Source organism: Danaus plexippus, chromosome 10 (assembly GCF_018135715.1).
Source record: "Danaus plexippus chromosome 10, MEX_DaPlex, whole genome shotgun sequence".
Classification (NCBI taxonomy): domain Eukaryota; kingdom Metazoa; phylum Arthropoda; class Insecta; order Lepidoptera; family Nymphalidae; genus Danaus; species Danaus plexippus.
This window is the reverse complement of record NC_083543.1, coordinates 6,075,550-6,093,524: the sequence shown is the minus strand read 5'-3', so window position 1 is coordinate 6,093,524 and position 17,975 is coordinate 6,075,550. Positions and strand designations below refer to the sequence as shown.

The following is a 17,975-nucleotide window of genomic DNA, read 5'->3' as shown; positions in this document are numbered from 1 at the left end:
TTTTATATGTGAGAGGTTGAATAATTGAAATATTGAAGTAATAAGTAACTTTTTCGTGTTTTGTTTTTAGCTGAAAGTTTAGCTCGAAATAAATAAAGTAAACACAATTGACAATATGCAAGTATTCATGTAATAAGAGTTTGTGTTTGATACATATCAAATATTATTTTATTAAATTAATTGAGGACAAATAGCTGTTGAGCGCGGCTTTACCTGCTTATTAATAATAATTCGAGATGCTTAGGAGTTACTTTAGATTATTTTGCATCCTTTCATTAGATCCCGACTTCATGACAGTGGGACTACCTCAAGGCGTCTACTCTTTATATAAAAAATAAATAAATAAATAAAATCTAACTACAATGGAAGGAGTAAAAACAGCAATCATATGGTCGAAACAAGAATTTTCTCATTAAATAATTAAAGTCTTTTAAACATTAGTCTGTGTTACTTCTTATAACGTTACCTACCTGCAAAGGAAACTGCTGTCAAAACAGATCCAATTGTTATAGACATTAGATAGAACAAACAGACAGACAGATAAATTAAAAAAATCGAGATCTTATATACTCTCTTATGAAATTAGTAAAAATCCATAAATTTTAAATTACAAACAGTTTGAAAATTAAATTTTACAATAATTAATTATTATTAGATACAATATTGATTGAGTAAAAACATTATGTAGTGTAATATAACCTTGTTATGAAGGCTATTAAGATCATTATTTTTTTTATTTTGTTATGTGAGATAAATATAAGTATTCGTTCATTGAGTTCGGAGTATATAACTTTTTGTTAAGGTACGATGAAGAAGGTAGACAAATAAATACTTTATTATTTATATAAAATTGTTTCTGTTTTATTTTGATAATTTTTTTAATTACCATTTAGGTCAGTAACGAAATGTTATGGAAAAATTGAGTCCCAGCAGGAAGCGCTTGCTTTAAAGTACCGTTACCGATTGGAAAGCAGGTGGCGATAATCTTACTCCGCTCATTTAGCTGAAGTTTTAGGGGCCTTTACTCAACGAAGGAGCTCAACTCAGGTTATTAGTTTCCGACGACGTGATAGTAGTAATTCGACATCGTCTTGATCCCTCGCTTTAGGTGGTACCGATCACAGCTTAGACGTACAAAATTCAAGATAACCGGCAAACCTGGAATGGCACATGTAGTAACACTCTGGTATGTTTAGGCCTAACCATAGAACGAGTATGTTTTGGGAGACTAATGCTCTCAGCTGGCATATAAGTGACCGACAGCAGTCTTTTATTGTTAAGTATTGGAGAGTCAAATCCTCTGTAGAAAGTCTTAAAGAAATAATATTAGAACGAAGAAGACCGGAATTTGTAAATTGAGTTCTGTCTCAATAAGTCTTTAATTATTTTACTAAAATTAGAGAGTGAATAGGGTGCCTAATATTTATTATTTGGAGGTATCCTTATAACAGTAATAATATAGTTAAGCCATCGTGGTAATATGCGTAATGATCGCCCTGTGTCCAAACATGATGGCGACCAAGAAACAGGAAATGACACCTTTATTAATAAAATAAAGGTTTGGATAAATTGCTACTGAGTCCATTTACCATAATTGCCTATAGTAGCGGTTTTTAAAAGTGTACATAGTCTTTTTGAAATGAAAATATAATTTCTTTGCTATTATTTTTTAACATCTTCATAAAAACAGATGTTCAGTGCTCTTATTTTGAATCCAATTATATTTTTAAATCTCAAAGCAAATGTCGACATAAATAAATATATTTCACACTACATTAACATAGTAAATGGTCTGTTTAGTTAAAATTAAATAGTTGTCTTTGTTTGAGACAGGTGACGTTCAAGTGATTATTTTTAGGAACCTTTTCACTTGTATAGTAACTTTGTAATCAAGGGAATTTCCATATCCCAATTAATAAATTTATTTTGGTTTCGTAATACTAAGATAATTGGACGGTGGAAGCAATTAATTAATTTAATTAGGCATAAACGATGACATGTGTTACTAAATAATGGCAACCACCCACTTATTTTCAGTAATGCATAAAATAAACTGAAACTTTTGTTATTATACTGAAAGTGTAGAAGCGTATTAAATTATAGTTTCCATGTATCTGTTTTTTTTTTGCATATTCCCCAATGAAGTAACAAATTTTATATTTTTAGACATAGAAATATTGTGTCTTTATATAAAAGAGATTTTATTTGACATTCACGCATCGCCTTCACCTTGATAAAACGTGGTTTCTATCAGTGTTACGTGTCTCTGACAGCGCCCGTGACATCTACTGGATGTCATAAGTAACTAATCCAATAAAAACAAACTAGAATGTGAATATTACATCAGAATATATGGGAACGATACAGAATTTCAAAGATCAAAGTCAGTCAGACTGAAAATTATCTCCAGAACCCGGAACGCAATTCTAAATAAATGTCTGTTTCAAAAATACACCTGCGCTATTCACGATCAAGGACGTGCAACTTGTGCAGGTCTTGAGCTTTTGAGACTTACATCAGGAACTACAGTTTTTCTCCTTGTCGTGGTTGTGGTCACTGTTTCAACAGTTTCTTCCACTTCCTCAACGTCGTGGCTGTCGCTCCAAGAACCGAAAAATTCCGTCATTTTACTGGACTTTCACACTGGTATCACAAAACTCAAAACTGAACACATCCGCTGTTAAGCACTCAACACGTAACATTCCTACATTCAAATTGCGAATTCGTGTTATCCCTTGTGGTCTTTGGGCACATCCATTGCACTGAACTAGCTATGAACTGATTACTTATTATAATTATATTCTCCACCGTGGAGACGGCCACTGTTGCTCCTGTTCAGAAACCTACTGGAAAACTGAAATAACCGCGGCGAACAAAAAGCAGCAGCCAAAACATTTCACATACGTGATTATTATTAGTTGGACGATCTAGCCGATAGTGCGAATTGTCGCCGTAGTCTTTACGTAAATCCAATTAAAAAAATCTTCACAGATTATTATGATCCTAAAATAGTCACTATTGGATACATAAGTAATTGTTTATAACGTATACAACTATTCTTATACAACGAGACATGTCGCGTAATCAATTGCTCATTAGTGAAATAATTAATTTGTTCACAGTTGCCAATCAGAATGGATATCCACAACAAAAAGTAAAATATGATTTTGTTATTGTCTTAAGATGATTTTTTTGAATATCTTTATTCCGTTTAGTTTTTTTTTTTGCTTTTTAAAATAACATTTTGTTTGCAGCCGTCCAAAAGCGATGTCGGCGTAGGAGCCGACAGCTTTTCCACTTAATATAAATACTCGGCTCTCCTAATACTCCGCGATAAATCTGTGCCACATTTTCCATAGACTTTAGCACGGTTTACTAGTTTATGCTCTTATCAATAAAGTTTCTTATTGCATGTAGCAACTTATTTAAATTACCAGATTTCCTAGTAAACGTTTAGTTTAATAGAAAATTGAATCTTTTCTAGTTAGAATAAGGAAGGATTTCATCTAGTATGCTACAATATGGGTCATATCTGCCATATTTTGGATTTTTATAAACGATTGAACAGTAGCCCTCTTAAAATTTGTACTTTACCGTAAAGTGTGCGAGTGCTAAATAACAGATGGTGAGCTGTAAGGGAACTCGATATTGAAACTGGAACCGTGAGTCTTGTTTTTTTTAAATTTAGTAGAATGACCTGAATTTAAATTTAAGTTTAAAATATCTAACAACTCATAAAGGAACTTGCATTGACTTTCTGTACTATACAATTGTTCTATTTTGTACAGGGTTTTCAAAACTTCCATATATTAGTCAGTAATGTGTATTTTTTTCGGGATTTACAGGAGAAAATGCCACTGAATGAGTAAGTTTTTTTCGTCTCTTTAAGCATACCTTCCAAAAAATTGTCCTCTTTTTAAAACTTCATAAGAAGTTACATGACGTTTGGCTTCTGAGATGTTTTCATCTTCCAGCTGACGTCATCCAATGTGACTTACCTGCAAGTACAATTAAAATAAATTGAACTGTCACATCAAACATAAAGTCCCCTTCTCAATCGACATTGACCTTACCCATTGAAATTAAAAATAAAAAAAAAAATTAACCATCTAATCTACCACATAAAGAAGTTGTCTATGTTCTATGAATAGAATATTCAATTAATGACTATATATATATATATATATATATATATATATATATATATATATTATTATCACAATATAGTATTTGAGTATTTTTTCCAAGCAGTTGAAGTAATATTAATAGATTTTTTTTATTTACAATAATGACTTAGAAATTGCATTGCAATTGCAACAAGATTTTAAATATTTCACTCAAACTCTAATCTGTTAGACTTCTTCTAGTTATGAAGCACCTTTTCTTTTTGTTGCCCACATAGTGAAAAAAAAGCTCGGTCAGATAATGTCGTGACTCTGTCTTACTTAATCTTATAGGCCTTTACGTTGTCACGCATGTCAAGAAACGATAGAAAAGATATAATAAAATTGGTATATTACATTCTAAATTTTATCACATTTAAATGTGTTAACCGAACGTATATAATTCGCAACACGCAACACGGTGTGACATGTGTAGATATCACAATAAAATTAGATTGAAACGCGGAAATATGTTGTTATAGGGCTGTTGTTGTAAAATTGTAATGACATTGGGCTCTTAAAATATAACATTCCGTATAATATTATTCGTTGGCATGATTACAACAAACTTCTTTTAAAAGTAAATAAATAATTTTTGTTTCACCATCATTATCATGTACTTTTTCAAGACTTTGCTACTATTAACACACAAAAAAAAATTTGTTCTGTTCCTTTGTTGCACACATGTGTGTTATAAGCACCCATTTAGATGTCAATGTTTTTGTGGTATTTAGTTATGATAAGAAAAGTTAAAATACTTGTATTTAAAAAAAATGTTCTCGATTTATGTCTAACGAAAATCTCAAATAACAAAAAACAGATAAGGTATATGTTCAAATTGGCCTCAAGCCAAAGTTGTTCATATTTGGAATACAAAAGATAAAAGGTAACTTAAGTCACTAAATTCATTTATGTACTTCTTTGTGTTTATTTCGGTACTAGGATATAAACAAAGGGATTACATTATGATGAATTTTCTTTGTGTACATTTGTAATTGAATTTTCAATACGGAGTGTGTGACACGGCAAAGTGAATCGCAAAAATGTGTTTCAATAATAATTTTTTATAAGGTTAATAATTGTGATTCGAAATCCTTGAAAACCATAACAATTATATAAAACCTGTAATATGCACAGAGCACCGTCTACAAAAGATATATCTATCTTGCATGGTACCGCGAATATTGACGTAGGTCCGGGATATCGCGAAATTCATTTCGAGATCGTTTATATATTACGTTGATGTTTTCTAATTATGGATTTCCTTTAAGATGCGCTTCGCTAGTTTCGCACATCTCAGTTAATATTTATTGTCAAAATAATGCGTCATAGTGCATCCAATTGCGACAAGCAGGAAGTAAATATAATTTTATAGTCTTGATTACGTAGAAGTGCTTGCGAGCTCATATGATTCAAAATTGCCATTCTTCCTTCAATAACTTCCTTATGTAATTGTCAACAATGCTATAAAAAGTACTATTAAATAAGTTCAGCTAATTAAATATCTACATAATTATCATTGGATTATTATTTTTTTAAAGATTTACGTCAAGTTTAATAAAGAGTCACAAAAGGGTGTTAGAATAGTAATTTAATATCCCTTTTAAAAATATTATTCTTATATTGAAATATTATATGATAAATTTTCTTCAAGGCTATAGAATTACAAGTTTCAATTTTGGCAAATGTTTGGCATCATATCCTAACACTGATCTGATGCTTATGTTAATAAGGAACGTATATACCTTACCGTAGCATCCAGAACAGGCTTTTAAAACGAAAACCATACATTAATTTGTCATGAATGTTTGTGAATATTGTAAGGACTTACACATTGAAAGTGGACATAAAAGTAACTTTCTCGATAATGTCCAGTTATTGTAAATTGCGTTTTTGTTTTGGCAGGGTCCTGTGTTTTGTTATGAGCAATATGTGTTGGCTAATCCGTTCTTGGCAAGCGGTAAACTAATCAGATAGATTAATCGACTTTCGTGAGTAATAAAATAAATACTATTATTGCATTGTTATCATGTAGGTCAGACTTGTTTAAAGATAAATTAGGTTTCGACATTATAGTTGAGGGCGGTTACTTCATAATATTTTTTGAACTAAGATAGGGCAAGTGTCATTAAGTCATTATTAACAAAAAGCTTCTCATACTTATTGACTTATTTTAATAAAATCATGTGTTATTATATTAGTTTAGTTAAGTGGACATATTTTTATTTTAACAGATTTGCTACACTCAGAGCCATCTTGTTTTCATACGCGGAACTACTGTTAGACTGGTTCCTATCAAAGTACGTAAACATATTTCATATTTTTCATGATTCATACTCTCGATTTAAAATAGTTATTGTTTCATGCATCGTCAACTCACTTTAAACTGTATCGTTTTGTATTCTTAATATTTCTCAAACTTCATATTACCTCATAGAGGCAGCAGATGGAATTATAATAAAGAAATGATTTTAATTCATAAATGATAGCACGTGGCTGACCGTAAGAGCCAATAACCTTTACCGTCTCATCAATCAGAACATTGACACGCCCGAAATCGTAATTAGTAGTGATGTCGTAATGTACATACCTACCTACATACTAGTTGCTCAGAGGTATCTTGCTGCAAAGCAACCCATGACCACATTTTTTAATGATTGCATTTTATTGCACTGGTAATTACACTAAACATTAGTATTTAAAGGAGTGGTAAGGACTTATTTAACTTGAAAAAAAGAACGTCAATGCTTATTTTTATATTATTATAGATAATAGGGGTTAGAGAATTTACCTTTAATATTACTTAGCATTGACAGATATCATGTTTTTAGCTGTTAACCATTACGTAATTACTTTTACATTACTTTGGCTCCAATATATGTAAGTAAAGACTGAACAGGAATTTAAATTTTATTTACAATATTTTAAGAATAGGTGTGATACGTTATTTAATCTGTGGATTATAATGACTGCAGAAGCCTGCAGAAGAAATCAGATATGATGTTTTTGTGAAATCAGTTTTTTTGTGTTAACGCTGCGACATTTAGGGTAAATCGAATCAATTTAAACGAACGGTAAATTTAGCCTCAATAAACTGAAACCGTAATTCGTATCTCATTTGTATCTTTTTTTTTTTTTTAATTTTGAATCAAATTATTTATAGCTGCAAACAAATTATACGGCTTAATGTCGATTATTAATTAATAATCATATAATAATGTCACAGTCACTCGAATATTTTTAAACATACGGGTATTTTTGTACAACTGATACAAACTTATCTCCTTACAACAGCTGGGAAAACAATAAATATGTGTTCCAGAAATTTTTCTTTAAATCCGTAGAATGTGATATAACTCCTAATGTAGACTATCCCTTATATTTTATTTTTATGAATATTTATTACAAGATTTCTAAATTTATATCAGTTTTATTACTTTGCCTAAAACAACATACAAATAAGATTATTTAATTTAAAATATTATATCAAATAAAGGTAAAATTTGACGAGGATTAAATAAAAAGTTATAAAGGAAATTTAAACTTAGGTATTATTTGATTTAAGGTTTTTCCTTTCACATCCTTTTTTATAACTTTAAGAATAGACGTTTGACTGGCAGCTGGTATATAATAAAATATTTAATTTATACGTCTCATTATGCAACCTCTGGGAATAGCCAATTTATAAATAACTCTTTGATAGTTAATACGTTTCATCATTCAAACGTTTCAACACAATTTATGACATATTTATGACTGAGCCTAAAATGTGTCATTTTAAACACTTTGAGACATTATACTAAGTGAACAGAAATAAATTACCGGTTATACGGAATAAGAGATGAGAAAGTCGTCGAATAGGATTTGCTTTATGTCATAGATAAACGTAATTATATCTGATAGTTTCGTAACAGTTTATTGATTAAAAATAAATGAAAAATGTATATGTTATTGAATTTAAAATGTTCTTATTTAAGTTATATTTTTCATATGTTTGGTTTTTCACACATTTAATTATAAATGCCTGTGTGTTCATTAAAATCTTTATTCGTCATGCGTGTTTTTATTATTAAAAGTACATTGGCCGGTGTGATTCATTATAGCATGTGGGTCGCGCGTAAAATTTCATTAGCTCTGACGGGCATTGAACATTTTTAAAAGCAGAAAAAGCTTTTATTACGACGAAATATAGAGTTTATTGAAATATATAAATTGCCTTTTCATACACCTTTTGTTATGTTCACGTATAAGAAAATTCAATTCACTTAACATGCTCGAAGAAAATAAATGCATGTGTATTTGTGAGGAAGTAAATAGAAATTTCAACAAATATTTCTTGCTTCTTATTCTATATGTACCTATATTCTTTTAACTTAAATAAGAAGACCTAATTAAATCTTACTTATGCGGCTACGTTTAGACATTCTGTTAATATTAGGTTAACAGATAATGTAAAATATATTGTTTAGAAATGGATATCGATGTTGAAAGATTTCAAGATAATTATTTTTATTATTTTATAAAAAATTGAACTGAGAAGATTTCTATGATTTTTTGTACAGATATTATTCTTATTTTAATCTTAAACATTTAATATGATGCATGTCGTTTGATATTTTTCTCAAGCACAGACTAGAATCATAAAATATTTTACTTCAATCAAAATAAAATTAATGGGCAAACAAAAAAATAAATTATGTCAAAATAGTAAACGAATTTCAAAATTTTGAAACAAATAATCTGTTACACTAATAATAGTCCTGTAAAATTAGACTAAAAAATAAGAATGAAGTTATATTAATTTACAACAAACTGCAAATTGGTGAGATCGTTCAAAATATGATTATAAATAAAATTTGAAACTTCCCCATCTTTCCCCTGTGTAAAACAAATTAAATTCAAGGTTAAAGGTAAAAAATTATCTGTAAAAATGTACAAATACATTATTTTCCTAAGAGCCAGTGTTTCGAAAATATGACAATTCAGAAATTATGAAAGTTGTAATCGTTATAATTTGCACGAGTACAACTCGTATATACATCTCCAGAGTTGTAATATGTGTTCAAATATTTTTCTATAGATTATTATAGCTCACACTTAAAATATAAGATGTACATAAGTTATAACTATAAAAGATGCCTAATGCCCGGATAATTTTATCATCGATATTTTTTGTCTGAGGTATTTTACGATAAAACTTACTGTTTTGCTGAAAGTCGCAAAAAACTGATATTTTTTACCTTTGACCCTAAATAGTTTTTTTTCCATACAGGGGAAGATTTTAATTTTTATTATAACGTATTGAACGATCTCGCCAATTTATATAAGTTTATGCTTGTTGTATGTTTGTTCAAGCTTGTTGTTTCATGTCTAAACATGTCAACTTCAAATGTAAATATGTCAACTTCAAATCTCTGACTATAAATAGTAGCATAAATCTTCATTACATTTTACACTTTTAAAATTTATGTCACTACATAAAAAAATATTTCTCTTCTCTTACTGTTTAATTTGATCTTAGAAAAACTACATGGCAGCAATCAATACTGTTGTTTGTTAAGATTTTACAACAATCTGTACCTATGCATCTGTATGAGAAATAAAAAAATTTACTTAAAACAATTAGAATGTCTAACGAACAATCGAATTTTGAACTTCTTATTTTCTGGAGCCAGTTAAATTTTATTTATGAATTTGTAAAAGTACAGGCTATATACTACAATAATTATTAGCGAAACAAGTTTTGTGTCAAATTTTTTAATTCAGTTTACGTTTGAAGGCATTAAAGGTCTCTCTAATTTAAAAAAAAATATGTTCATGTCTTTAAATTAACTTCCAAATGAAACCTTATATAATTTTATATCTTGTTTATTTAGAAACACGACACTCATCCAATGATTGCTTTGGATTAACAAAATGACTCAGTATTTCTTTAAAGAATCCCCTCAATTGTAGCGCCAAATTTTATTTAATTAAAAAAATTGTGGGGCTTTAAACAGTTATATAAAAACTTGATTATCAAGCTTTGCTTTGTAATTTGAAAATGTAAGTTGCGATGACAAACAATTTACGTTACTATATATTTATAATGCCAGTCTCAGCTAGAATCACCTCGACATTGTCGGGAGCGTCTATTTATGTTTGAGTCTTATTTTCACATTCGTCCACTCGGCTTCAACAAAAGACCGTCGCAAACATATCCGTCAAGCCGTTTCGTAACTGCTATATATCATTTTCTCTGGTTTATAAATTTAAAATTCAATTACACAAGAGTTGTATCAGTATGTAGGTCACAAAATTTAACTAGTCGAGATTTTGATTAATTAGTTATTAGCTCTTGCTTATAACTGCGTCCATATAACATCGTAAAGCCGACGTGCCTAGTGTTTAGAAGTATTCAAATCACAAATCTACATGGTTGCAATGTAAAGAGAAGTAGGAGAAAAAAATTGTAATCGGAGAAACAACATCATATTAACGAATAATTAATAATTTAAAACTCACTTCTGGACTTAGCTATGATTTAATATAATTAAAAAAAATTAATAATACGACAGAATTTGTTTGAGATTCAAATACATTAAATATCGTAACATTCTCTGTTAAAATTTGTTCCTTTAATTGTCTCTTTTACTTATTGATTTCCTAAATTTTAAGCAAATTAAGAAAAATATAACGCTTTTTAGATTTTTAGATTCAGCCTTGTTGGAATGTATTCAGTCTATGAATCTTATTCTCCTGTCTTAAATTTCGAATCACCAATACTAAATTTAATTCTCACCTAAACATCCAGTTTTAGTACTAGGAATAAGGATTTTGTTTTCCTCAAACCGCATGCTGGATTATTAAGATCAAAAAAACTCAAACACATTAAACGCATTCTATGAAAGCCAACAAATTATTTATAAAAAAATACATGAAATTTATTCAAAACACGTTAAGAAAATGTATACTGTATGAATCTTTTAACGTGTAATTAAAACACTTCAATGCAACATTGCTCTCGACATTGAATGACATAAAAAAAGTGGTGTCAAAGAACCTATTAACATTTAGAGAACGCTTTCGACTTTTTTACGATACAGTATTTCTCTTCAGAGTTCACACTTTATACCCTTATTTTGTTTAAGCCACTAAATAAACATACGTTAAACGCAGAGCGCATACGTAAAACTGTATTTTAGACACATTTCGTACAGTAATGGTCAGTTTTGCTATAATTTGTAAGAGATGAGTTTAAAAAATTACATGGCACAGTATTTCGCAATAGTTATTAACATAAATATCATTTAATTAAGATGTTAGTTAGAAATCACTGGTGCAGGTAATTATGTATGACGGAAATGCTAAATAATTTTGGATGCGATATTTAATTAAGCTTATGACAGATGCCGCTTGACTGTATCGTAGTATGAGGGTAGATTTGATTTGAAATAAATGTTTACAAACATTGTAATTCTATTTAAGTTTCGCCCCATATACATGAGGTGACGCACGGCTTTGTGACAAGGGTTCGAAAGCACGTTAAGAGACCAATGAACTTATCTTGCCTTGACTAATGTCTGGACTTTTAATAGGTTAAAGACTTCCGATAATAATAAACTCGCAATATAAACGAAGAAATTTTTTTTCGAAATATTTAGGTATCACTATCTTTTTGATATGCACACTTCTGTTTTATATATTTTAAAAATGGAATGCTATTTGAAATATATGCATGGTATCATTGTAGTGCTAATAGTTATTGCCATCCCTAAAGTCATTCATGACTCAGCAATCTGAATGTGTATAGTCGTTATATACGTGAAGAGTATACACAGCAAATATTCAAATTGCAAAGCAATATTGCACTTAAAGAAAAAAACAGCTGTACATTAACGTAGGTACTAGAATCGTCTAATGTTAGAAGCATCAGAAAGGTCATTGTGCATAAATTAAAACATCGATTTGGAACTGGCCGAATTCGCGTGTTACTCGCCAACGATTAGTCCAACCACATTTAATTATACCCGCTCCGTTCCATTTTCGCGTCGAGGCGCAAAAACGTTGCTTCCGTGAAGTAACGTTGGACGCCATGTCGAACGTGATGGACGAACATCGATATTATGCACGGTAATTTGCACTGCAAATTGCATTAAGACCTCCGGCACGACCAGCATGATGTTGTTATTAAGAAACACTTGTACACATAATAATTTTTCATTTAAAATTATAAATGTATGATATAATCGATACTTTGTCACCTAAACTATATCTCAGTCTTATTTAGATAAGGATTTACATTAGCCTGATATCTTGCTTTGGTTACTATTGTATTATTTTCACTTCGATAGTCCATATTAGAATATATATTTTGAAGGTATTTGCTCCCTTGCTATATATATCCCTTATTCTCTTTGAGAATAACAAAACAGGTGTGTTAATACGATTTGAATAAGTTTATTATGAAAGAGAAATTTCTGTCAATTTGGAACACATTGTTATATAAAATAATAATCATATTGTAACGAATATTGTACCGGCTGTTGGTTCCAGAAGTGTTTTATTCGAGCATCGATCTTGAGTGATCAAACGGGCTGCCGGTCGTCAATTAGGTAAAATCGCACATTTGGCAACCTTCCCGAACAGTTGTGCAGATCTGCGTTTCATTTGAACAAAACGTCGTATAAGGATCCTTATATGGTCTTAATGCTGACTCTTAAAAGGTTGTTTGTGTTACAGATTGTGGTCAAAAAAGATTTGTAAATAAAAAAATATATTACTTATATAGGTACATACATACATTTGTGTTAGTGTAAAGGAGGTCGGTTCGAGCGGAAAGTTTGTACTGATATAGTAAAGAGTCCTTTGTTCTTTTTCTTTTAAAATATTTTTTTCTTTTTAATTTAATGTTTTTCTCAAGATTGTATCTATACTGTCATGTGTTTTCTGCAATGTATCAATTTGTATTATTATATATAAACTTTACAATATGAACATTTAATAAGAGCACGGGAGCTTCGCCAATTTCAGAAAATGAATGGTTATTTGTAACTTAGACGTAAAACAAAATACCAATTGATCTATTTCGCGTCCACTGAATACTGAGCGCTTAGATTGTAATTCAAGTACCTATAAAGTTTGAAACGCTAGTATGATATTATAAATTATTTAAATATCGATAGTTTACAACGTTCTATAATCCATAGTGGACCATTTTTATTCAACTATCCTCGTGTTTTGAGATATACGTTAATGAATTCTTGTATATTATTTTTTAAAGAAAGCACAAATATATTTTCTCTTTTTTCATTTAAAAAAAATTATTGAGAACTTTAACATATTCGTCTAGGAAATTATGAATTGGTAAATTTAGGAGGTATTTTAATTGATGATACAGTTATTTAATTCGTGATGACTGTTCATCTAGTAAAAGAACATGCTGCTGCGGATGTTACGGCCTTGGTTTTAGTTCATATTCGTGTCAAATATCATATAAATAACACACAAACTGTTCGTTTTATGGTCGTACCAAAGAGATTTGTAACTTACATTTACAGGATAATAAATATGTTTTGTGGATTACTTTTAAGAAAGAAACTCAATGTAAACAAATAAAATTGTCTTAAATATGTAAATGAAACTGGAGAAAGAAAAAATCGTTTTCTACAATTACGAGTATGTTAAAAATATATGAACTATTGTCTAAATTAAAGATTTTATCTAAAAGTTATATCCCAAAGAAGATATATAGAGGCCAATGATGTTCTCCATATAAAATTATTATATACCTTTACTTTTCGTAGTTCTGCAGTATATTTTATAAGTAACCATTAATAAAGTATGCATAAATAATATACTAATTTATTAGTTTATAAAAAAAAAATCCTTTATAAACCTCACATTTTGTTATTATCTGGTGTTGTGGAAACTATATTTAAAACCCCATAATGGGAAGCTGAATTTGAATTATGACCGATTACTCCAGGTGAAGAAAAGAGTATTTACCGCTTAAAAACATAACAGGCTGAGAGATGGGGAGACTTAAAATGTAAACATCGGGTTTGGAAGGCTGAATGATGAAATAGAAGTACATATATTACCCATGTATTAGGTACTTATAGAATCGACGAGCAAATAAAACCCCTTCCGATGTTAGAAAATAGATTGCGCAGTCAGCATTGACGTAAATATAAATAAATGTACTTGGAGATACATACGTGAATAATGAATGATTGAAAACAAATTTATTAGATAGTATCGTTGTAAAAGAACCTGAGGTAAAAACTTAAGGTGAGGTATGTATTTATTTCTAAGTATTTTTTCTTATATTTTACTTTAAGATTTTGACAAAATCTTAAAGTATTACAAATATATTTTTGAGGTTTACATTCTTTTTTAAAATATCTTAACAAATATTTGTAATGAATTTTTTTTGGTTTTCAATAAAGGATGAAATAAAATAGATTATATTCAACAAAAGATGTTTAAACAATGTTTAGATATTTTTTTAAAGTGACTGCTTATTTGTCATTAATTTAATCGAAGAAAATTTTACTTGTAAACAGTTTCAACATTCATATTTAAATTAATGGTTTTTAGGAAATTCATCAGGGGTTTTAAAAAATTTACTATAATTTAATAGTTTATTATTTTCTTTGTTAAAAATGAATGATAAAGTTTATTATTTATATATTATATATTACGATGGTACATAATTGTTAGATAAACCTTTTAAGGGAACAGTGAAATTGTCCTTTACAATGATTATCCGGTGTCCTTCTACGACTTTTGTTATATTTAAAATTAAAAATCTCTACAATTTACAAGGGACTTTTTACTAAAGAATAATTGTTTTTTTCTCTTAATTTTGAAATGTCAGTATGTTATGTAAAGAACAAAAAATTGTCTTGAAAACAATAACTGGTTATAGTGGATTTTTTTATTTATATCGTAGTATAATAATCTATTAAAGTATCTGGCTTACTTTTATAATAGATTGTCATAAAAAACTAATTACGGCGGCTGATTTTTTTGTAAGAGAATTGTTATTTTTTAATTTAGTAGCTTCTAGACAGTTTGAAGTAAGTTGGGTCATTAATCCCCGGTAAATATATTATATATCGGACCAATTAATAATATATCAATATCAACGGTCGCTATCCAATGATATATAAAAAAAGTAAAATATAAAAATCTTTCAAAGGACATTTCACTTTTTGGTGTCACTTAGCCTATTGTAAATATTACCTTCTCTTATCCTGTTACCAAATTAGAAACCTCATCGGAATGAGAGTTATAATATTTCTTCGTAATATTCTAAAACTTTTGATTCTATAAATTCTTGAAGCATCAAATAATTTCATATCATTGATAGTTAAAGCTAAATAAAATTCAAATCAATAACGTTTTATGACAGTACTACCAAAATACTCTTGGTGAGAGATTCCATCCGGAGCAGGCTGTGGATGCCAAGTAAACAAACCCGTGGATTCGTGCCACCCTAAGCTTTTTTAACGTCATGATGATATGCAGATATATGAACATTCTGTCTTTTACTACAATTTGTTTTATAGAATCAAATACAAGGACTAGGACATTCATTAGGACACAGTCCTCAGGAGGCTTAAAGATACCATAATCAATGGAACATTTGCCTTGAAGACTGTTCCCATCAATAAATTTTGCTTGTTACTTTGATTCACAGACCTAAATACAAGTGCCTCGGACGCACACATTAATGTTCACATTCGTATTGTGAATAAACATCGTAATGTAGCAGATAAACTAGGATGGGAGCCAAGACGAAAATATGCCACGGCGCGTTTTTCCATTGGATTTTGCGCTTTAGAAACGGGCAGTAGTCCCCAATGAAAGCCATTGTTAATTGCTGATGGAATATGATAACGCAACACCAAAGCTTCTGTCACTACACTTACGTACACATGTTTCTGAGACACTGTAATAGCCTATTGTCATCTTCCAGAAATATCTGCAGTTTTTATGACGAAGATGTTTGCTCGTTCAAAAAAAACTATTGCATAACTAAAACCGGAGATGCTTTGTTTATTTCGTATAGATTTTGTGTTGGGTTAGTTTGTTCCTTTCAAAAGGAGTAGGATGTACCTAAGTTTGTGTTGGTGTTCATTCTGAATCCGTGTGTTTTTGTTTGTCTTGCAAGGTCGCACGTGGTCATTGTCCATATCACGGGACAGGTCGATGCACACGCGTCAAGGTGGATACGGAAATTTTCATTCAACCGCCAGTTCTATTTGCATCGTCACAAATTATAAGAGGAGCATTGCGCACACTTCCTCCATTGACGTATGATGCACAAACCTTCGCGGGTCGTGATGTGTAATCGATGTTAACGGCTGGTTTCCAACACGAACTGGCGGGATAGATATATTGGGCACAAAACCGACTCATCCGTCAGCAACAAACGAGCAGGACGATTACGAATGATTAATGCATTTATGTTTTTTTGTTTAACGTTTATATTCCGCAAGCGTTCAATGTTTGTTTCAGGATAACGCTAGTGTTTACGTCCGTGTTCACTGTCAAATGTTATCGGTTATGTGAGCAGATGCGTACATGTGTGTGGGCCGTGGCGTACTTGAGCTATTTGTGTTGCGTCGGTTACATAAAACAGTGATGTCCTCACCTCCTCTATCCTGAGGCTTTTGCGGACCACCTTGCGGGTGACCGCAGTCTCATAAGTTTCCTCGATTGTCTCCGCCATGGTTGCGTTACGCGTTATGCGCGGGCGTCGCGCGCGATTGTTACGGCGGTACTGAGCGACGGACGGTTATTTTTAGTTTTCAGTCGCCGGTTGGCGTGGTGTATCCGAGTCGCCCGAACACTGTTCTTGGGATTGAGGGGTTGAGGGAAGTCGAGACACTGAAAATTTTGCTCTCACTAAAGATGCGACGGAGCGAATAATGAGGTCCCAGTTGACATATAATCTAAATCTTTGTGTTCAAACCGCTATTTTCGTATTTTTAGGGACATTTGGTTTGAAAAATAGAACATAAGCGTTATCGAAATTAATACGATAATTCATTAATTTTAATACTTTTCACGAAAATCAAAATTAGTCATAATTAACATTATATTAACCTAGTAATACTCTCCTAAACTCTAGCACGTCAAATGGATGGACATGAAGACTTGACATGTAGACTTTTGTTACTGTTTCACGTAGTTGGTGTACAGATTTTATATAACTTTACAGTATATAATTTATCTTGCTTCTATACTAAGTCACACATATGTTCCCTTTTAATATGTATAAGGGAAGATGTATTACACACAGACATTATATAGGCACACACAATACAATTTCCCCCTATCTCAATATTAAAACTGTTGAAATTAGTTGACACTTGACACGTAAGCATGATGTACATGTGGTAGGTAGCTGAAATTATTCCAAAAGGTTACATGAATTAAATCTCAAAGTATTTACATTCAAATAGTAAAGAATACTTTTCGGATATTTTTTATAACCAAAAGGCTGTTAGCTTCAAAAAAAGCTGTTCGAGCTATTTACGTCTTAGGACGTGATGTACCAGATGTTTAGATTTGATAACATACCATTTATTTAGTCGACAATTTGACATGAATATTTAAAATAGATCAGCTCACACTGTATGTAAGATCGTTTTTACTAATGGTGTTAATAATTGGCATAGAATTAAATTTATGTATAATATAATTAGAATTATTAGAGTTATAATTGCTCGGCATGACATTTAGCGCCATTTTCCTTGGAAACTGATAATACTGCGAACTGTTATTAATTTTTAATCCGTATTTATAGACCTCATAGAC

General features: G+C 30.5%; 1 protein-coding gene across 9 annotated transcripts in view; it reads right to left on the bottom strand.

The window, feature by feature from the left end:
- Positions 1-16,963, bottom strand: part of LOC116766655 (tropomodulin-1) — a 42,823-nt gene extending 25,860 nt beyond the window's left edge. For 4 of the 9 annotated variants that reach the window (XM_061521713.1, XM_061521715.1, XM_032656626.2 and 1 more), the window contains exon 1: positions 2,516-2,851. In XM_061521713.1, coding sequence (XP_061377697.1) covers positions 2,516-2,626 — 111 coding nt within the window. In that variant the 5' untranslated portion in view covers positions 2,627-2,851. Of the gene's footprint in view, positions 1-2,515; positions 2,852-16,806 lie in introns of those variants that run through there. The other 5 variants (XM_061521719.1, XM_061521718.1, XM_061521720.1 and 2 more) reach the window with 2 other exon arrangements.
- Between the last annotated feature and the right edge of the window lie 1,012 nt (positions 16,964-17,975).